The 20,954-nt window shown below is 36.3% G+C and overlaps 1 protein-coding gene across 1 annotated transcript; it reads right to left on the minus strand.

Moving 5' to 3' along the window:
- Positions 1-19,441: 19,441 nt before the first annotated feature.
- Positions 19,442-20,421, minus strand: LOC131405911 (olfactory receptor 4F3/4F16/4F29-like). Its single transcript, XM_058541142.1, has one exon. The coding sequence runs from the start codon at positions 20,410-20,412 to the stop codon at positions 19,474-19,476; it is 939 nt and encodes a 312-aa protein (XP_058397125.1). The 5' UTR covers positions 20,413-20,421; the 3' UTR covers positions 19,442-19,473.
- Positions 20,422-20,954: the final 533 nt, after the last annotated feature.

Genomic DNA, 20,954 nt, shown 5'->3' on the forward strand with positions numbered 1-20,954 from the left:
AATCCCATGTGTAGTCCCTTCCTCTTGAATTTGAGCTGGCCGAGTGACTTGCCCTTGATCCATAGGACGAGATGGAAGTCATATTGTGTGACTTCTAAGTCTAATCATAAAAAGCTATAGGGTCTGCCTGGACCTCTCGGAACATTTTCTCTTGGGTCATTCCCTCTGGGAATCAATCACCAGGCTATGAGAATCCCAAGCTACATAAAGGAGCCACACGTAGGTGCTCTGCCCAGCAGTCCCAATTGAGCTCTTGAAAGACAGAAGACATCAATTTCCAGACATGTAAGTGCACCTCCTTGGAAATCCAGCCCAGTCAAGCCTTCAGTTGATTTCAGCTACAGCTGTCATGTTCCTACAATGGCGTTAAAGGGCCCAAACAAAGCCACCTATCTGAACCCAATCAACCATAGAACTATGAGAGATAACAATAAATGTTTTAAACCATGGAGCTTCAGGGTGTTTGTTATGCAGCAATAAATAACTAGAATAAAGCTCTCAGAAGAAGAGCTCATAAATGCCTGTATATGCCCTGTGTTTACCCATCTAGACTCCCTTTATCCTGACTTGCAGCCCTAGACGTTCCACTTCAACTGTGACTGTGCACAGCACCTTCCCTTCTGAAGAGATTGGGTCTAGTCAACTAGCATGTGTTTTACGACACAAGTTATCTGCTGCAACCCCAAATCATTTAAAAATGCATTTTATAAGCCATTTCTTTAACACACACAAATCATTGCTCTCTGATATTAATGTTATTAAGAAAATCCTGACGATATTTTAATTTACATTCCACCTAGAACATCTCAGCATACTCAAATTTTTATGACACACTCTATTATATTTCTTTACTCCAGGGTTTCTCAGCACCATTAACACTCGGGGCTGGATAATTCTTGGTTGCAAGGGTTCTCCTATGTCTTGTTGGATATTTAGTAGCATCCCTTGTCTCTACTTGCTAGCTGTCAGTAGCACTTCTTCAATTGTGACAACCAAAAATGTCTCCAGACATTGACAAATGTCCCATCGGGGGCAAAATTGTCCCTGGTTGAAAATCACCACTTTATCCTTTTCGCCCTCCACAGTAATTCTATTACTCTTGATATTGGTCACATTTCCATAGATTCTATATTCTGTAGAATCTGTGTCATTTATAGGTTCTTATGAAATGAAAAACTGTAACAAACACATTGAGCATCAAAATATTCTCCATATTGTTTGATAAATACTAAGGCCTTTCATGTACCTGTTTCAGAGTATACAACACAGAATCCAGAAGAGGCCTGGGGAATGGAGATTTTGGGTTGGGAATTCAATCTTCTCAGGATTGTCAGAGGTGTAGGGCACATAGAGTTGCTTATAAGCTTCTGCCCGAGATTTTCTTTCCTAAAATTCTTTGGCTATAATCCTTTATCTCCTGGGAAATCTTGGTGACTTGATGCTGAGATTCTTTCTGGGAATCTTGTTACTGAATTATATTGTAGCTTTGGAAAGTGTTTTCTGCCATATTTATCTTTATAATCACAACCACAGCTCAATTGTGACAGAAGAAGCTGTTTACCTGGATGAAAACAAAGTTTCTTCTTACTTTATTCTATGTGAAAACAATTCCAGGTAGACTAAATATAAAAATAAAAAAGTAAAATTATTATCAATCAAGAAGAAAATTTAGAAAAATTATTTAGGGTTTGGAAGGTTTTTAAAAGGAAGATAGAAAACCCAGAAACTACAAAGGAAAATATAGATATACTTGACAACCTACTTAAAAGTGGTAAGTGATATAATAAAATAGTAAAAAGGCAAAAGTTTGAATGAGTAAATGATTTCAAAATATACAACAGATAATTTTTTGTGTGTGTGTGAGGAAGATCAGCCGTGAGCTAACATCCAACGCCAATCCTCCTCTTTTTGCTGAGGAAGATTGGCCCTGGGCTAACATCTGTGCCCATCATCCTCTACTTTATATGGGACGCCACCACAGCATGATAGGTCAAGTGGTGCATCAGTGCACACCCAGGATCCGAACCTGTGATACCCGGGCTGCTGAAGCAGAGCACACGCACTTAACCACCACGCCACCAGGCCGGCCCCAACAGATAAAATATTAATATCCACAATCTGGAAAGAATTCCTCTTAATTGTTTTTTTTAAAGGTAACCATCAAAAATTTAGAAAACCAATATGAATAAGCATTTCATGGAACAGTAATTCTAAGTAACCAATAGACCCTGGGGAAAATGCACTATCTCATTAGTAGTCAGAAAAATGCAAAATAAAATAAGAATAAGATATCACTTCTCATCTAACTGATAAATACTAAAAGGAAGGTAACACATTTGATGAGGATGTGACGAAAAGGACACTCATGTTACTATAGATTTTTTTTAAATAAATTTGGTACTATAGATTAAAGGGAAAAACACACTTTGACTACTTTTTGGTAGTCTATCCTATGGAAATAAAAGTAACAACACATAAAGACATGTGTGTGGATGCTCATTTTACCACTGTTTAAGTGTCAAAAAAGGGTGGGAGGGGAAAAGTAAATGCTTTTCTATATGTAAGTTGAATACAGCATGTATTCAACCAAAAGACCCCAAATAGCCAAAGCGATCTTGAGAAAAAAGAACAAAGCTGAAAGTATCGTGCTCCCTGATTTCAAACTATACTACAATGCTATAGTAATCAAAACAGGATAGTATTGGCATTAAAAATAGACAAATAGATCAATGGAATGAAATCGAGAGCCCAGAAATAAACCCACACATATATGGTCAATTAACTTATGACAAAGGAGCCAAGAATATACAATAGGTAAAAGACAGTCTCTTCAATCAGTGGTGTTGGGAAAACTGGACAGCCACATGCAAAAGAATGAAACCAGACCACTGTCTTACACCATACACAGAAACTAACTCAAAATGGATTAAAGACTTGAATGTAAGGCCTGAAACTATAAAATTCCTACAAGAAAATATAGAAAGTAAGCTCCTTAACATTGGTCATTTTGGATCTGACTCCGAAGGCAAGGTAAATTAAAGCAAAAATAAACAAATGGGACTACATCAAACTAAAAAACTTCTGTCCAACAAAAGAAACCATCAACAAAATGAAAAGACAACCTAACAATGGAGAGAAGATATTTGCAAATCACATATCTTATAAGAAGTTAATATCAAAAATATATAAAGAACTCATACAAGTCATCAACAAAAAACAACAATCTGATTAAAAAATGGGCAGAGGATCTAAATAGATATTTTTCCAAAGACATACAGATGGCCAACAGGCACATGAAAAGATGTTCAAAAATACTAATTATCAGGGAAATGCAAATCAAAACCACAATGAGATATCACCTCACACCTGTTAGAATGACTATTATCTAAAAAATAAGAAATAACAAGTGTTGGAGAAGATGTGGAGAAAAGGGAACCCTGGCATACTGGTGGTGGGAATGTAAATTGGTGCAGCCACTATGGAAAATAGTATGGAAATGCCTCAAAAAATTTAAAATAGAAATACCATATGACCCAACTATTCCACTTCTGAGCATCCAAAGAATATAAAAACACTAATTTGAAAAGATGTATGCACTCCCATGTTCATTGCAGCATTATTTATAATAGCCAAGACATAGAAACAACCTAAATGTCCATTGATGGATGAATGGATAAAGAATATGTAATATATATACACAAACACACACAATAGAATATTACTCAGCCATAAAATAGAATGAAATCTTACCATTTGTGACAACATGGATAGACCTTGAGGATATTATGCTAAGTGAAATAAGTCAGATGGAAAAAAGACAAATACTGTATGATTTCACTTATATGTGGAATCTAAAAAACAAAACAAATGAACAAACAAAACAAAAACAAATTCACAGTTATAGAGAACAGATTGGTGGTTATCAGAGGGGAAAGGGGTTGAGGGGTGGGCAAAATGGGTGAAAGGACTCAATTGTATGATGATGGATGGTAACTAGACTAATGTAATGATCACTTTGCAGTGTATACAAATATCAAATTACTATGTTGTATACCTGAAATTTACACAATACTGTATACTAATTTTACCTCAATCAAAAAAAAATAGTTAAAAAAGAAAAAAAAGGAAAGTTTTTGATAGTTGAAAAGTTGCCCTATTATCACACTACTACTACTCAGTCATTTTTCCATATTGTGTTGTTATTTGAGTAGACCCATATGTTGCCCTGAGGCAAAACTCTTGCATGACTAGTTTATATGTGATCTTTCTTTGGCATGGAATTAATATTATGCCATGATTCTGTTCTCCTTACTCACAAGATATATTGTAATTTAAAGCACAATCTTAGCCTTAGGCCTTAGCCTTCACTATGACAGCGTATCATTAGTGGCATCAAAAAATACACTTCTGACATTAATCTGAATTTGATAGTTTACCAGAATACCATTGGACAACAACTGAAAATCCCTGCATGCCCAGAGCAGTTTCGCATAATAGAAGCTTAAGAATTTTTTCATCATTGTATCATAGGATTCATATTTTCAGCCACGAACTTGGAAGCTTTCATACATTTGTTTCTTATCTGAAACACTTGGAATTCAGGGAAAACACTAATAAACTTAAGATGTTACCTCTTACTTTCCCCACACTTTTCACGTCAGAACAACAAACTCACCTCTTCCAGCCTGCTGTGTCTTGCTGCAGCAGAAATATTTTGTAAACATTCTCTAGGGAAAAAAATTATTTCAAGTTCAAGGACTGGGGCCCCGGTCTTCTCTGAATTTAGGTTGCCGATCTCCGTGTTTACTTCAGTTGCTGGTCTGGGTGCTAAGGCTTTAATTAACTAGTTTGTCTTACTTTAGGATACTGGTGCTTTCCTGGTTTCTGACTTTACGGCCCCCACTAAACACACTGCTTTGGGCTGATCAGTAACATCTGTGGAGCCCTGACTCCATTCTGCTCATCTGCCTTTTTTTTTTTTTTTTTTTTTTTTTTGGTGAGGGAGATTGGCCATGAGCTAACATCCATCGCCAATAATCCCCTTTTTGCTGAGGGATATTGGCACTGAGCTAACATCTGTGCCGTCTTCCTCTATTTTATATATGGGACACTCTCACAGCATGGCTTGATTAGTGGTGTGTAGGTCTGCACCGAGGATCCAAACGCACGAATCCCAGGCCACTGAAGCAGAGTGCACGAACTTAATTGCTATGCCACCGGGCCAGCCCCTCACCTGCCTTTTGAATGCGTTGCAATCCTCTGTAAACTCTGGAACAGAAACTAAAGATGACCAGGGCAGAGAAGCTAAGGGACATGTGCTTTCCTTGTTAAAAAGGAGTCTACTTTCCTGATCAAATGCCCTTCCTGGATAGATTTGTGAAGTGAGGGCACTGACTCTGCCATCTAATTCTGGTCAATTTAGGTGACTCTGCTGAGCCCCTCAAGAGTATGTGTTCTATAGTGTATTAAAAAAATGGCAGGAACTAACGCTTTATTTCTGAATTCACAGTTCCATAAGAAGCAACTAACACTTGTCGGCTTTCAAGATTCCTCAATCTCTTTCCTCACTAGGTCTTCTCCACTCCCAATAACTGCCCGAGACCACTACAAACAGTATGTCACTCTTTTGTTGACTCCTTACCTCCCATTGTTTTCCTCACTCCTCCCATAAGTGGTAAAGTCCAAATTGTTTTCCTTACTTTGAACTAGCCAGTCTTTCCAGAGCTCTGTTTCTTTCCTTTTCTTTCCGGCCTGATTTACAATGAAGAGAAAGTGGGTATTGAATTTTTGCTCTTTCCACTGGGGGGAGGAATCGGACAGGGCTGCTGAGCAGACAACACAATAAAAGGGAGCCTAGGCACAGGCAAGTAGAGGTAATTAGGCGTGGGGTCACTGGAGTAAAGCTGAACCCAAGTGATCGCCTCACATCTAGGGTTTATGTAGGTTCTAAGAGGAGTGCAGGACAGGTCTGTACTTTTTGTCTAACACATATTTTCTAAGTTGTTTTTTATGCTTCCCAGCCTCTCAGCCAGAGTTCGAAGATCAGCAAATCTAGCAATTTATTTCCTGGAACTGGTTGGAGCCTAAGCAACATCAAAACCAAACTGCAAATACAGATACCTGTTTAGGTATAAAAATGCTTAGATTTTCTTAACTTAGTACGGATTATTAAGAGTTGCTGTTTGTTTTAATCGTTTTAATTTAGCAGCAGCCTAGCTCTCTTTACAAAGGCTTCTAGAAAGGATGGTTTCAGGAAATTTGACTCCCTATTAAGAAGAAATGCATACATCTACATAAATGAATCCTCTTGACTTTCTAACTCCTTCTGTTCACCGTCAATGCCTAAATCAAATAATACATTCTCAGTGGATCTTTTCCTAAAAACTGAGTCAGTATCGATGCTTTCCTTCTCTGTGCCCCTACAGTACTGTCCTTGTAACTTGTGATGTAGTTATTTGTATATATTTCCACCTTCCTTCCAAGGTTATGCATTCTTTATTTATTATCTTAGCACCTAGCAATGCCTGGCACACAATGGAGGCTCAAAATTTTTCCTCAATGATAATAAATGCAATCATTCATTGAGGTTTTGCCAGACTGTATTAGAACTTCACAGAAATCATCTCTCTTAATTTTCATAACTCTGAGTTTAATTCTCTTTCTGGCCCATTTTCCAGAATGTCTGACACAATTTCTCAAACCTGAGACTGCGCCTTTTCAGGATGGATTATAATAAATTCAGTTAATATTTGCTATTTTGTGTGAGCTGTTACAGACAAATACAGTGACTTTATAATGTTTGCAATGTCTCTTTTGCTTACCAGTTCAGAAACAGTTATAGGCAGTGAGGTTCAGACAGGAAAATATCTAGATGGCCAGGAGCCTTCTGAATTCATAGCTCCTTAAGAAGGAACAGGTCACTGAGATATATAAACTCCAACCTGGGGACTTCCTAATATAGCTTCTGTTAGGATTAGGTAGTGTCCAATAAGTGCTGAAAAATTCTGGGAATCCCCAGTAGGTGATTCTAATGAGAATTCTGTCTGTTGAGGGAATAATGCTTCACAAAAAAGTGTTTTGTGGTGGTTTGGTCTTTTAGCTTCAATGATAATTTGAACATGACAGATGAATTTAGACCCACTAGGGAAGTTGGGGAGATTTTCAGAGCTTTATTCTCTTATCTTCAGCTGGCTGTGAGGCCATTACTATTATTATTATTATTTTGGTTGTGAAAAAAATGGATTAAGCAACTTTTGCTGCTACTGGTACCAGCAAAATGAATTATCATTTCTAGTCTTATTATTTATATGACTCATTTTCAAATAAAGTCTCCCACAGATAGATATATCAGATAAGTGGAAGATAAGTCATATACCTGCATCTTGGCAGTGAGAGTGGTTGGGAAATACAGTCTTTTCAAAAAAATTCTTTATTGGCGAGGCTTGGTTACTCTAAGATTATCAAAATGTGAAGGTCTTCAAAGCTTTAAAGGAGCCTCAAAACATAGAAGTCTGTACATATATAATCATTTCCAGTGACTTCAGGTATAAAAGCACAAACATTTTACCTCCTTACCCCACATCTCTCCCTGGGAAGATGTGATCAGATCATGTCCAAGGAATTTCAATGTAGTTCAATTCCTCTTTGTCTAGCCATTCTAAAAGTGGATGGGAGAGGTGGGGAGCAGTTTTTAGTGTTTGTATTTTGAATTAATTACAGAATAAAACCTCACCAGCAGAAGAATGAGGAATTAATTCATATAAAATTTTTAATTCATAAAATTTAATTTATAAGTAAAGTTGGGTCTCTATCTTCCATATATACAAAGATGGATTCCAGAAATGTTTAACCACAAAATGTGAAAAATATGACATGATAGTAATAGAAGAAAATGTGGGGAATATCTTTGCAACTTATGTTAGAGGAAGGCTATCTTATAAACAAAGCTTTTAAAAATAAAAAGGCAACCTCTTAATAAATATCAGGATACAAATAGTAAAAATTTTGTCCAATGAAGGAAACTAGAGACAAAAGTAACAAATGATAGATTCAAAAGAAATATTTGTAATATATTAAATTGACAAGGGATTAATATCTAGATCACTACTGTCCAACAGAACTTTCTATGATGATGGAACTGTTTCATATCTGCCTTGTCCTATATGATGGCCACTATTTACATATAGCTACTGAACGCTTAAAATAAGGCTAATGTGATTGAGGAACTAAAATTTCAATTTTATTTATTTTAATTGCTGTCAAGAATTGATTTAGGGAGGCCGGCCTGGTGGTGCAGCGGTTCAGTGCGTGTGCTCTGCTTCGGCGGCAGGGGTTTGTAGGGTCAGATCCCAGGTGCACACCACTGCACCACTTGTCAAGCCATGCTGCGGCGGTGTCCCATATAAAGTAGAGGAAGATGGGCATGGATGTTAGCCCAGCGCCAATCTTCCTCAGCACAAAAGAGGATGATTGGCATCAGATGTTAGCTCAGGGCTGACCTGCCTCACGCACACACACACACACACAAAAAGAATTGAGTTAGGAACAAAAAATAAAAATAAATAGACTCTAATGTCCAATAAACCGATATATTGTTTTATCTCAATGCTACATTAGGGTTTCAATAGAAATGATAGAGAAAAAAAGACTGATACATGTGCTCTGGTGTTTTAAATCTTTTCCTCACTGCATAACATAAAAAAGCAAATAATTAATTAAGTCTTGTCATGAATAGGAGTGTCTCTCAAGCTTTTGGCTAATAATTTCTCTTAAAAATTACATAGACGAATGAGCTTATTTATCTGACAGGGTAAGTCAGAGATGCCTGCAATCTAATCAGTCAGTCAGTCAAGCATTGGTTATTAAATACCTGCTTCATGGCAGATAATGCACTAGGGATATTCCAGTGATTAAGATAGACATGGTCCTTTACTTCATGGTCCCTTCATGTTCTAATAGGAATATCTATGGATACAAACATTTAATTAAATAATTTGCTGTGTGACAGACGCTACAAAACAGCACTATAGGCCGCTACGGAGTCATAGAACAAAGAGTCCCAGTCAAGTTTGGAGGGTGAGGGAAAGCTTCTCTCAGAAAATGATGTTGAAGCTTTCCCTGAAAAGTGAGCAGGCAGCAGAGCAGAGAAGATGGTGGGAGGTGGGGAAGCTTATATCAGCAAGCTAAGCTGGGGCCTGCCCAGTGGCACAAGCGGTTAAGTGCGCGCACTCCACTGCAGCGGCCCGGGGTTTGCCAGTTCGGATCCCGGGTGCGCGCTGATGCACCACTTAGCAAGCCATGCTGTGGCAGTGTCCCATATAAAGTGGAGGAAGATGGGAACGGATGTTAGCCCAGGGCCAGTCTCCCTCAGCAAAAAAAAGAGGAGAATTGGCAGATGTTAGCACAGGGCTGATCTTCCTCACAAAAAAAAAAAAGCTAGGCTATCCTTATTTTATTTTAAACTGTTTTAGACAATGGAAAAAGAGAGGAAGCTACACAACGAACAATTCTAAAACAAAACAAAGCAACAACTAGCAAATTAAATCTAGAAAGACAAAAAACAAAAGAAAAGCTATATTATAACAAATTAGAGTTTAAACTAAAAGTTCAAAGAAATGTGACAATATTAACTCAATCCACGAGTGTAATAGACTAAATGAGGAAAGATATAATTATCTCAAAGTATGCATAAAAATTTTTATGAATTCACCAACCATTAATGATTTTTAAAAAGATTGGAAAGCTATTAATAGAAGAGACATATCTTAGTTTTAAAAGGGTACAGTCCATGATAATATTTTAGAAACAAACACTATATATTTAGAAAAAAGAAAATGCCTTCCTTCAGCATTGTACTGGTGGTTCTAGCCAAATGCCATATGGCAAGATGAAAATAACCATCACTCGGTTTGGAAATGATGAGGAAATAAAATTGCTATTTGATTTCTAGATAAACTAATTAGGACACTCAGAGTAATTTATAGACAAAATAAGAATGAATGGTATGAAATTTCAACAAATTTGCTGTATATACAATCAACATACAAAAATCTACTGTTTTTCTACATCAGTATCAACCAAATATAACATGAATATAACCTACTAAAATATTGTGTGAAAGCGTATTTGTAACTATCATTGTACTAGTGACAAAATATGATGCTGATAACAGATCAATTAAAATATCACTATATATCATAAAATAAAATGTAACTAAATAAAAAGATATACTAAGTTCATGCATTAGAATAATCAAAATCATAAAGTTGTTTATTCTTCCCAAATTAATCTATAAATCATATTCAATTTCAATTGATATCCTAAAATTGTTTTTCTGGAATTTGACAACTTATCCTAGAATAATCTGGAAGAATTAATTGACAAGAACTGAGATATACTTTAAGTAGAACGTTTTGATAGTGCAGATTCACTGTGCCAACTAGTAACTATATTTAAGATTGCGTGGTGTTGCTGCTGAGAGACAAAATGACCAATGGAAGAGATGAAAGAGGCCAGAAACAGACCCAAGCATACATGGATACTTGAGAGATATATGGCAAAGGCAACATTACAATCAGTAGGGAAAAGCTACTCAATAAATAGCATTTGGATAATAGTTTATATGTACATAAAAATAAATTAGATTTCTATCAGATACCAATACAAAATTTAACTTCCAGTTGGGTTAAATAACTAAATGTGAAAAAGAGAAGTTTAAAACTATAAAAAAAGAAAAAAACAGAATATTGTGCACTATCAATTGTAAAGGATATATTACATAAGAGACAAAAATCACAAACCTAAAGGAAAAGATTGATGAATGTAACTATATTAAATTTTGTAGATTTATAAACACCACAAAATGTTAATATAATCTATAGGAGTGAAGATATTTTCAATTCATATAATGTGTGTGTGTGTATACATATAATTAGAAAACTCAGTTTAAAAAGATAACAACTCAAAAGAGAAATCAACAAAAATATGAACTGGAAAGACGAAAGAGAATGTTTGAATCAATGCCCAAATTTATTATTAATCAAGGAAATGCAATAAAAAATATTTTTATGCTCATCTAAATGGTAAAAAATAACTTACAAAATCCTGTGTTGACAAAGTCATGGAGAAATTAGAATTCATCATAGAGTATAAATATCTACAACTTTGGAAGAAATTTGATAATTTCTAGTAAAGTTAGAATGTTTATACCTTACAACTCTGCACTTCCAGTTATAGGTACATATCCTAGACAAATTATCATATGGGCACAAAGAAACATATACACATATATTCAATTGAGCCATTATTTATAACAGTAAATAATTTGAAAATTCTAAATGTCTCCCAAGAGGAAGAGATTTAAATAAATTTCAGTATACCCATAAAAGAAAACACTCTGCAGCTATTAAAATGAATGAACCGGATTCAACAAATGGTTTTGGGAAAGATGGATATCCACATGTAAAAGATGACGTTGGACCCTTTCCTTACACCATGTACACAAATTAACTCAAAAATGAATTAAATACCTAAGTGTAATACCTAACACTATAAAACTCCTAGAAGAAAACATAGGGAAAAATCTTCAAGACATTGGATTTGGCAATTATTTGTTGGATATGTTACCAAAAGCACAGGCAGCAAAAGTAAAAACAGACAAATAGGACTACATCAAACTTAAAAACTTCTTGCAATATAGTGAAGCAGAATTTGCCACTCCAAAACGTGTCTCTTTGGCTTGAGGATTTTTAAGAACAAAAGACCCAGAAAGAAATTTTTACCTTCCCCCTAACTGCCTAAAAGAATTTAAGATAAAGGCCTATTTCAGAAAGGAGCTAACACCATAGATAACTATAGTATAATATTAAGTAGGTGTGGTAGACAGGGAGGAACCTAGCAAGGCCCATTTGATCAAAGTCTTCTCCATGTCTCATTATCTTTGCGAGGTATGGCAAACATTTATTTACCAAACATTTGTTTTTCTATCTGTATGTGAATTGCCTTCTTCCCTTTTGAAATCCCAAAGCACTACACCCAACATCCTCCTTTGTTTTAGCTGAAAATGGTGTTTAAGGTGGTGGCTTCAGCCATTTTAGCAAGTTACTCAGTTTTCCTGGGTTTCTCTCATGTATACATGTTATTAAACTTGTTTGATTTTCTCCTGTTATTCTGTCTCACATCAGTTTAATTATGAGAAAGGAGAAGAAATGGCAGCCTGGGAGCTTGTTCAGATGTGCAGTCTTAAAAGCCCCAGTGCTCGAAATTATTTCCTACTAGCACCCAGCATTAGAGTTTCCTTTTTTTAGGCTGACATACTGCACTCCCTAGCTTTATTTACATCGCTAAGGGAAGGGTACTCCATTAGCTATTACAGACAAACAAATAAGTTACCAGACAGCTTTCCTTAGCTGAGATCATGCATACAAAAAGCTGAGATCATGCATACAAAAATTAGAATTCTGATGATGAAGAAATAAGTGATCCATTTTAAACTGGATTCATTACCCAAGAAGGATTACCTTGGATAGGTTGCTGCAGAAGACAGGTAAAGAGCAGATGAGTTCAGCAGGAAAGGCACAGACCTCATGAATGAGAGCCAAAGCTGAGAAAAGGAGAAATGTGGTCAAAGACAAAATGTACTTACTTTACAATCCATTCAAGAGCAAAGAAGACAAAATAATACAAATATTGAATATCAGCAGATCTGTAAACTTACCCAGCTCCTGTCTTAAGTCTTCATATTTCTTGACTATCCACCTAAGAGCTCTGAGTTATAGTCTCTGAACAGCTTCTAGAGGGAGATGCTAGGTTCTGGGTGCTTTGGCACTTTGAGGCATCCCACACCCTCCGCAAAAAGAGTGCTGCTCTCCTAAGACCATTACCATCGGAAGGTATTCCACTTTGAGTTCTCTGTTCTGGTCTAGCTATTACTCTCATGAATTATAATGACAAGAATTATAGCCAACATTTATTTACACGACTTAAACGATTGATATGTGACAAACCCAGATTCTAGAGCATTTGATGGAATCATCAACTAAATGTCTTGATCTACATGGAATTAGAATTGGGCAACCTCTTAGAGCAGATTCATGTTAATTTTGCATTTTAAAATTTTGAAAAAAAAGAGAAAGAGGCGCTCATTTTCCCTAATTAACAAAATCATTTAGCTGGAAAATATCTAAAAATATATTCTGACCCAGTTCCTTTCTTTTGTTTCTCCATACAGGACATGTCAATTCTTCCTCAGTTTACTAATTTTGAAAATTCATTTTCTACCCTGGTTTCTTGTGTTTTATTAACAAAATAGTCCAAAAGTTCTTCTTCACAAAAAGAAAATCTCTCATCCTTTCAATTAAGCTGATGTCCGTTTATCTCTAACTTTGTGAATATAAAATCATTGTCAGGAATTCTCTCAGATAAATGTTTAATATCCTTTAACTTAGTAAAGACGAATTAGATCACTCATCTGTACCCTCTAGTTTTAATCACTTCAATTCCTTTAGCCTTTCCTCATAGGTTCATCTTCCATCCTTTTATCTTTGTCACTCTGTCTACCACCCCGTTTCCCCATCAAACATCTCACTGTTGTGACCTAGAAAAAAGTTCTAATAAATGTTTACAAAACAGAAACAGGATAATTGATTTCTGGATTTTAAACATTATACATTTAGTTTCCTACTTTTTTTCTTCATTCTTCCATCACCTAATATTTACTGACACTACATTCTTTTAGCTTAGGGTGATTTCGATCCCTAGATATTTTTCTTCTAAGCAAGTTTTCCATCATCCTTTCTCCACCTTGATTCTACACAATGGGAGTTTTATTTTTTTAAACTTCATTTATCACTAGTACCTAATGTGCTTTCTCCTCTTTATATATTAGCTCTCTAAAAATAAAGGTAAAGCTGAGAAGACGCTTATTATGAGGACAACACACATATTTGTCTACTTTCAATGCTAATAAATTTCCCTAAAATTCCCTAGATGCGGTTAACAACTCAACCTGTCTCCTAGTCCTGACCACAGTGTGGACTCCAGACTCTGCAACATATCTTCAGTTGCACCTTTGGATCTCCAAGTCATTTCCAAGTCCTAGTTAAAAATTAAGGTTAATGCTTGTTTTCTATTTCCACAACCACTTACATTTATTCTCCTGTGTGCTCATCATCTCACCATCACCTCCTGTTTCCTCTTGCCTCCAAGGCAAATCTTAATTGATACATACAAAAAGCAAAACATTCTCGGGGTTTCCTTGTCACCGAAGTTTATCTAGTTTAATGTCTTCTTCCTGTTGTCAATTTACCTCATCCTTCCCTTATAGCTATTCACAGTCTATTGTCTCCAGCACACAGAGGTATATAAAATGTGTCTATAAATAGAAAAAAATAGCTAATTAACTGCCCCAGAGGATAGTGAGCAAGTAATGCTATAGTGACCTGGGACTGCAAAACTAAAGTCAATTAGTCAAGGAAATTGTCTCCTAAAAATTTATTCATTGTGATCAAGGCAACAAAAGGGAAATGTTGATAATGAATCACAGAGGGAGGAATGATACTGGAATCTTTAAGAACAGCAATAGCTGTCATTTTCTTTGCCAAGTTAAACCCTACCATGATGAATGAAAGCATCCCTGGGTAATTTGATAGTATTCATTTTCCAAGAGATTCATGCAAGTTGTATAGAATAGCCTTATAAATATCAATTTTCACTACATAAATAAAATAAGCAAGTGAAAGAATAAACTGTCAGAAAGTAATTTAAAAAATAGCTTGTGACTTTTATAAAAAATAAATTGACCACATTGTACTAAGTACTTTGAAGATACAAGTTTTGTCTAACTTACAGTTGTTTCTTCCAAAGAAACTTGTATAGTTTCTGCAATCAAGGGGGCCTAATATTTATATGTTGAAATTTAACAAAAGAATCCAGCCATTGAAAGAATTCCGTTGTCTCTTACTGTGTCTGTCATTTGGAGGTAAGAATAATATGAATAAGGAGGTTGACTTCAAAATATTAAGAGGAAGTAACAGGACTTGTTTCCTTCTGTCTTTTTTAGCCTCAGGTGCAGAAGATTGAGGTGATCATATTCCTCAGTCCATGGTACACTATCAGCATTGGTTTACAGAGGGCCCTCTCTTGTTTACTGTTTATTCCCTCTAATTTCCAGTCTCCATTTCCAGTCCCTTTATCTCAGAGGCAATCATTCTAATGTTTTTAAAATGTATCCTTGTGTTGTCCATCTTATCATAAAACATGTGTATTGTTTTCTAGGCACATACACATAAAATATTATTATACATATTCCAATTTTTTTTTCACATAGCCCATCTTGCTATGTGTACATATAGTCTACTATCCCCAAATGCTTTATAGTAATCCATGGTGTGTATGCAATACTTTTGTCTTGTCTGATCACCTGTGGACAAACACGCAGATTTTCTCCAAGTTTTTCAGGGCCACTGCATACGATTGTACAAGTATTAGATGACCCTCCAATTTCTCCAACCCCTCACTTGCCAACAATGTTAACATTCAGCTAGAAAACAGCTGTGTAATAAAACTGGTTGTTAAAATTCTAAACCATGTGCACACTGGGTAGAATATAGCCACTGTCATAAGTCCCCCTGGGTTCCACATGCCACCCATGTTCTTTCCCCAGAATTCCTTAGGAATGAATTACTAAAAGTTAATGCCTGGAAAAGCAGGGGTCTCCAGGACCCTACTCCAACTCTGTGGCAAGCATCTGTTCTGATGGATCATGCCTATGCCCCTCAGTTATTTCATATTTGGAATTCTTCCCTGTGCTAAAAGCAACACTACAATGAACATCCTAATACACGTCTCCCTGCAGATCAGCAGTGATCCTAATCATGCCTCTAGATGCCTTAAGAAGCATTGACTTTTGAACTAGTAATCATTATTTTATTAATCACCCTTTTATGGCATAGAAAAAATAATACAAATAAAGCAAATGGCTGATGTAAATGAGGAGTAAATTCTAGTGCCAGAAAAAATATCCAGGGGGAACAAAGACAATTCTCCTCTCCACCGTCCTGAATCCGGAGCTAAGATGATAAAGAGGAGTGATTAATTCACTTGTGTTGATGTGGTAACAGTTATGTTTCAAAGATTCACAAAACAATATCCAAATGTTCACTCAAGTATAATTAGACTAGAGAGCCTGGATAAAATGTTGGGGTACTAGGAGCTGGATAAGGTGATTACACTACCAAAGACTCTCGAATGAGAAGTGTTGAGGAAAACTAAGAGTTGTTAGAGGTTTGAGATACAAACATCAATTCTAAAGACATAAGATCAAAAAACTCAAGAAGAGAGGGGCCAAGAGTTCCATAGGAGTGAAAAGTAGCTGAATCAAAGAAGGAGCAAGGGAAGAGGACCATAAACAATCATCTGCACAGCTTGCCTTTACAATCTAACCAAGGTGGTATGGAGGTGAAATAAACTCTTGCTTAGACCCCCAAGAAATATATAAGTCACTTATGCAAAAATCAGGATAAACCATCATCAAGTCCTTAGATAATGGTTTGGGGTAAGGGATTGACTACTCAAGTAGGAAGAAAGAATGCAAATGGAAGAAGTAACATCCAATAAGTCATTTCTCTTTTACTAGGATCAGATAATAAACCAACTGAGCAAGTTTAACATCACTAGTGATGACACGTGAATATTACCTACTCCCTGATAAGATATAGTGTAAAAAAAAAAAAAAAAAAAGGCTACTTCACCTCTGTGGTATTTTTTACAAAATCCCAGAACCCCAGTCTAACTATGAAGAAAAACTTCAGACAAACCCAGATTGAGGGACATTCTACAAAATACTTGACGAATACTCCTCAAAGCTGTCACAGCCATGAAAAACAAGGTAAAACTGAGAAACTCACAAACCAGAAGAGAAGAAGGAGACGTGATAACTAAATGTAAGTGGTATCCTGGATTGCACTCTGAAACAGGAAAAGGATATCAAAGGAAAAACTGGTGAAATCTAAATCAAGTCTAGTGTTTAGTTAACAGTTATGCACCAGTGTCAATTTCTCAGTTGTGGAAACATAAGATAATAATATTAGAGAAAACTGAAACTAAAATGGATGAGGGATATATAGGTACTCTCTGGACTATCTTTGCTACTTCTCTGTAAATCTAAAATCATTCCACAGTAAAAGCTTTATTTAAAAGAAAAACATAGGATCAGAAAAAGAAATGTAATCTAGGACTGAATAGATTTATTAAGTCCTAATCACTCATGAACACTTGCTGAAACTGCTATTTGAAAAATGGACATTCAAGATACAAGGTGTATAATAAAATGGTGCATGTCAGTGAAAAATTAACAGTCCAAAGAGACATGAGACTCAGCAACTGAGGTAAAAAGATCTAAAATGACAGAAGACAGCAAAGGACCAGGAGTCTGTCAACTTGGATTCTAGATCTGAATTTTCCACATATTTCTTTTACAATCTTTAGCTAAGTACTTAATTTTTCAGTACCTGAGACTTTCTAAAATAGGAAAATTCTATTAGATGATTTATAATTTACTTTAACGTTCAAAAACTGTATGATCTAATTGAATTTTAATAATTTTCTAAGTAACTGCAGGTGCTATATAAGCTATGTATAAGCTATAGAGTTAACAACATGGGCTGTGTAAGCTATATAACTACATGTGGTATATTATCTTTCAGCTCTAAAGTACCTGTCTACATCCTGTATGGTACAGGACCTGGGGCTCTGCAAACTACATTTCCTTTTTTCAGCTCTGCCATTAGAGGGCACTAGAGGGAGACTGCAAGTCTGGAGGAGGAAAAAAGGACTTAACTTACTCCTTCCTGTTTGCTGCTTGTGGGCTTCCTCTCTGCTCACTGAGCCTGTGAGCATCACCCAACCATGCTCCTCACCTCAGCAACCTTGGTTTCTTTCCAAAGCAAGGGCTGAATGCAGTTACAGTTTTTCCAGCACTAGAGGAACTCGTCTCATCACACTCTCCTCAGGAACACCTGTGTTAGCCAGCAGCACCCGTTCCTCAGGTGTTGTATCCCTGCCCCACAGGCCGTCCTCTAAGCTCAGAGACACTAGTACCAGCCAAGCAGCTTCCCCTTCTCAAATATGTGTTTCAACTCCACAGATCCTTACTCCAAGATTTTAATCATATTTTTTTTTTTGTTTTTAAGTTGTAATAATTCTAACTTCTTCCCTTTATTTCCCATCCCTAGGGGTGAAAGCTGCTTCCTACAAATGCTGTCTGTGACATCTTAGAATTCACTCTTTTACAAATAACTACTTGACAACTTTTTACTTAGTTAACAATTCTTGACATTAAACTTTCCTTGTTCAAAAAAACTGGTATGGTTTCTGTCTCCTTACTGAACCCTGACAAAGCCAAATTAGCAATAAAATAATGAGGGCACCTAACAGATAATGAGCTGAAAAGATAGAAAACAAATCAGCTGTCTAGTTATTCCAGCAGCTGAAAGAGGATAGTAAAAGACAAAACCTGATGGAGATAGAAAGCTGCAGAAGATTCAAGAAATAAATTATATTTGCACCAGTTATAGTTATATATATATTGTCAAATAATGAGTCTGAAAAGAAGCAATGATATATGTTAACATTTTAGCAAATTTTGCACAGCTCAGCTTTGATGTGTTTTGCTTTAAAAACTTAGGAATGCTTTGCTACCATATACTATATTGCAGCAAGACTAGAATTTGTTTTTCTCTCTGTAAGAATAACATGACAAATTTATCTTGGAATATTCATTCTGTTCTTGACTAAAGGCATTACATTATTCTTTACCCTCTGTAATCTTCCTAGCTAGCAGAGATTCTTTAGCTCACAATAATAATTTTTTGTACCTTATGCTTTTATCTGCTCCATTATTATAAAAATATAGTTAAATGTGACAGAGCTAAAGTTCCTTCTACTGTTAATTTTAAATATATTTTCACACTGATTAATAGGTAGCTATGCTACAACCACTCTTATTCTCAGATACCTATACTACCTACACTACTGCTACGGGTTGATTTGTGTCCACAAAATAGATATGTAGAAATCCTCACCCACAGTATCTGTGAAAGTGACTAGATTTGGAAATAAGGTGTTTGCAGATGTAGTCAAGTTAAGATGAAGTCATACTGAATTAGGGGGAATTGGGAGATATGTCTCTCTGTTCTGGTTGCCTTAAAGAAACCTGCCCTCTTATGTGTTTCTAAAAATTACTTCTTATAAATATTATTCCTTAGGAATTTAGGCTTAAGATTATTATAATCTTCGGTTTTAAATGTAACTCTTTTCAAAAGTGATGTCCCTCCCTCCTAAGTGAAAGACAAAAGAGACTCAACATCAGCGTGTATAATCAAACCAAGATAGAAAAAACAAGAGCTTCTTTCTGAGTTTGACCATCAATAATGAACATCAATAATCAGTGAAGGCTCTTCACAAGACAGGAACCACTTAAGAGATCTTCCTGTAATTCAGTAGCTGTCTGAATACTCTCCTCATTGCCACCTTCATTTCTTGATTCCTGAATGTGTAAATGATAGGATTCAGGAAAGGAGTGAGAACTGCATCAAAGATGGCCAGAAACTTATCCAGGTGTGTAGAGGGAGACGGCCATGTATAGAAAAATATCAAAGGACCAAAGAACAGGACTACCACAGTGATGTGAGCTGACAGTGTGGACAGAGCCTTGGATGAACCAACTGAAGAGTGTTTCTGAACAGTGAGAATGATGACGATATAGGAAATGACCAGTATGAAGAAGGAGCCAACAGAGATGAACCCACTGTTGGTTGTGATCACGAACTCTAGTCGTTTGGTGTCTGTGCAGGCAAGTTTGATGAAACGAGGAAGGTCACAGTAAAAGCTGTCCAACACATTAGGACCACAGAAGGGCAAATTTACCACAAAAGCCAATTGAACCATTGAGTGAATAAGGCCAGTCATCCAGGCAGCCACTGAAAAGAAGATGCACATTCTTGGGCTCATGATGGTCGGATAGTGGAGAGGCTTACATATGGCAACATATCTGTCAAAGGCCATGGCTATGAGCAGAAGCATCTCCACACCACCAATGACATGGATGAAGAAGATTTGAGTGATGCAGCCGCTAAAGGAGATGACTTTACTCTTTCTGAAAAGATCGTAAATCATCTTGGGAGAAGTGACAGAAGAAACTCCCAGGTCAATGAAGGAGAGATTGGCCAACAGAAAGTACATGGGAGAGTGTAAGTGAGGGTCAAAGGTCACAGTGAGCATAATGAGGGAGTTTCCCATCATGCTTGCCACATAAAACGTAGAGGAGAACACAAAGAGGAGAAGTTGGATCTCCCAGGAATTGGTGAGTCCCAGGAACACAAACTCCGACACCACAGAGTGATTTCCTCCATTCATTAGCTTTGTCAGTATTGCTACCTGAAAATGTAAATTATGACAATTATATTAATAAATTAGAAGTGCAGTCAAAGTTATGAAAGGCTATTTCTACTTTAGCATTAAGAATGACCTAATACATTCACGGCCCCTGAAATGGAATCACAGAGAAATTGGTGGCTGCCATGTGGAGCTGTTCTCTACCACCAAGTTGTCTCTGCGTTTAATACCCTGTGCTTCCCCCCAGGGTTGATGTCATGATACCATTCATGAGATAGAAGATGGTCAATACAAGTAACAGAAATTCAACCCAAACCTTTTGATTTGGGATTCAAAACTAATATCTGTCGCCAGTCACATAGAGCTAATCACAACTGCAATCCTTTCCAAGCATATAAACCTTCATCCAGCAGACGGACCCTTCCTTTCTTCCTTTCCAGTCCTGATCTCTGGGAACGTATTCATCTTAAATATTACTTAAGTGTTTACCAAATCTATGGTCTTCCTTTATTATTATTAGCATTTATTTTTCTATACCTTGCATTATAGTGAACTGAGTACAG

This window comes from Diceros bicornis, chromosome 5, assembly GCF_020826845.1.
Source record: "Diceros bicornis minor isolate mBicDic1 chromosome 5, mDicBic1.mat.cur, whole genome shotgun sequence".
NCBI classification, from domain to species: Eukaryota; Metazoa; Chordata; class Mammalia; order Perissodactyla; family Rhinocerotidae; genus Diceros; species Diceros bicornis.

Coding starts and splice junctions, on each gene's coding strand:
- LOC131405911 (XM_058541142.1), bottom strand. CDS start 20,412: ATGAATGGAGGAAATCACTCTGTGGTGTCGGAGTTTGTGTTCCTGGGA.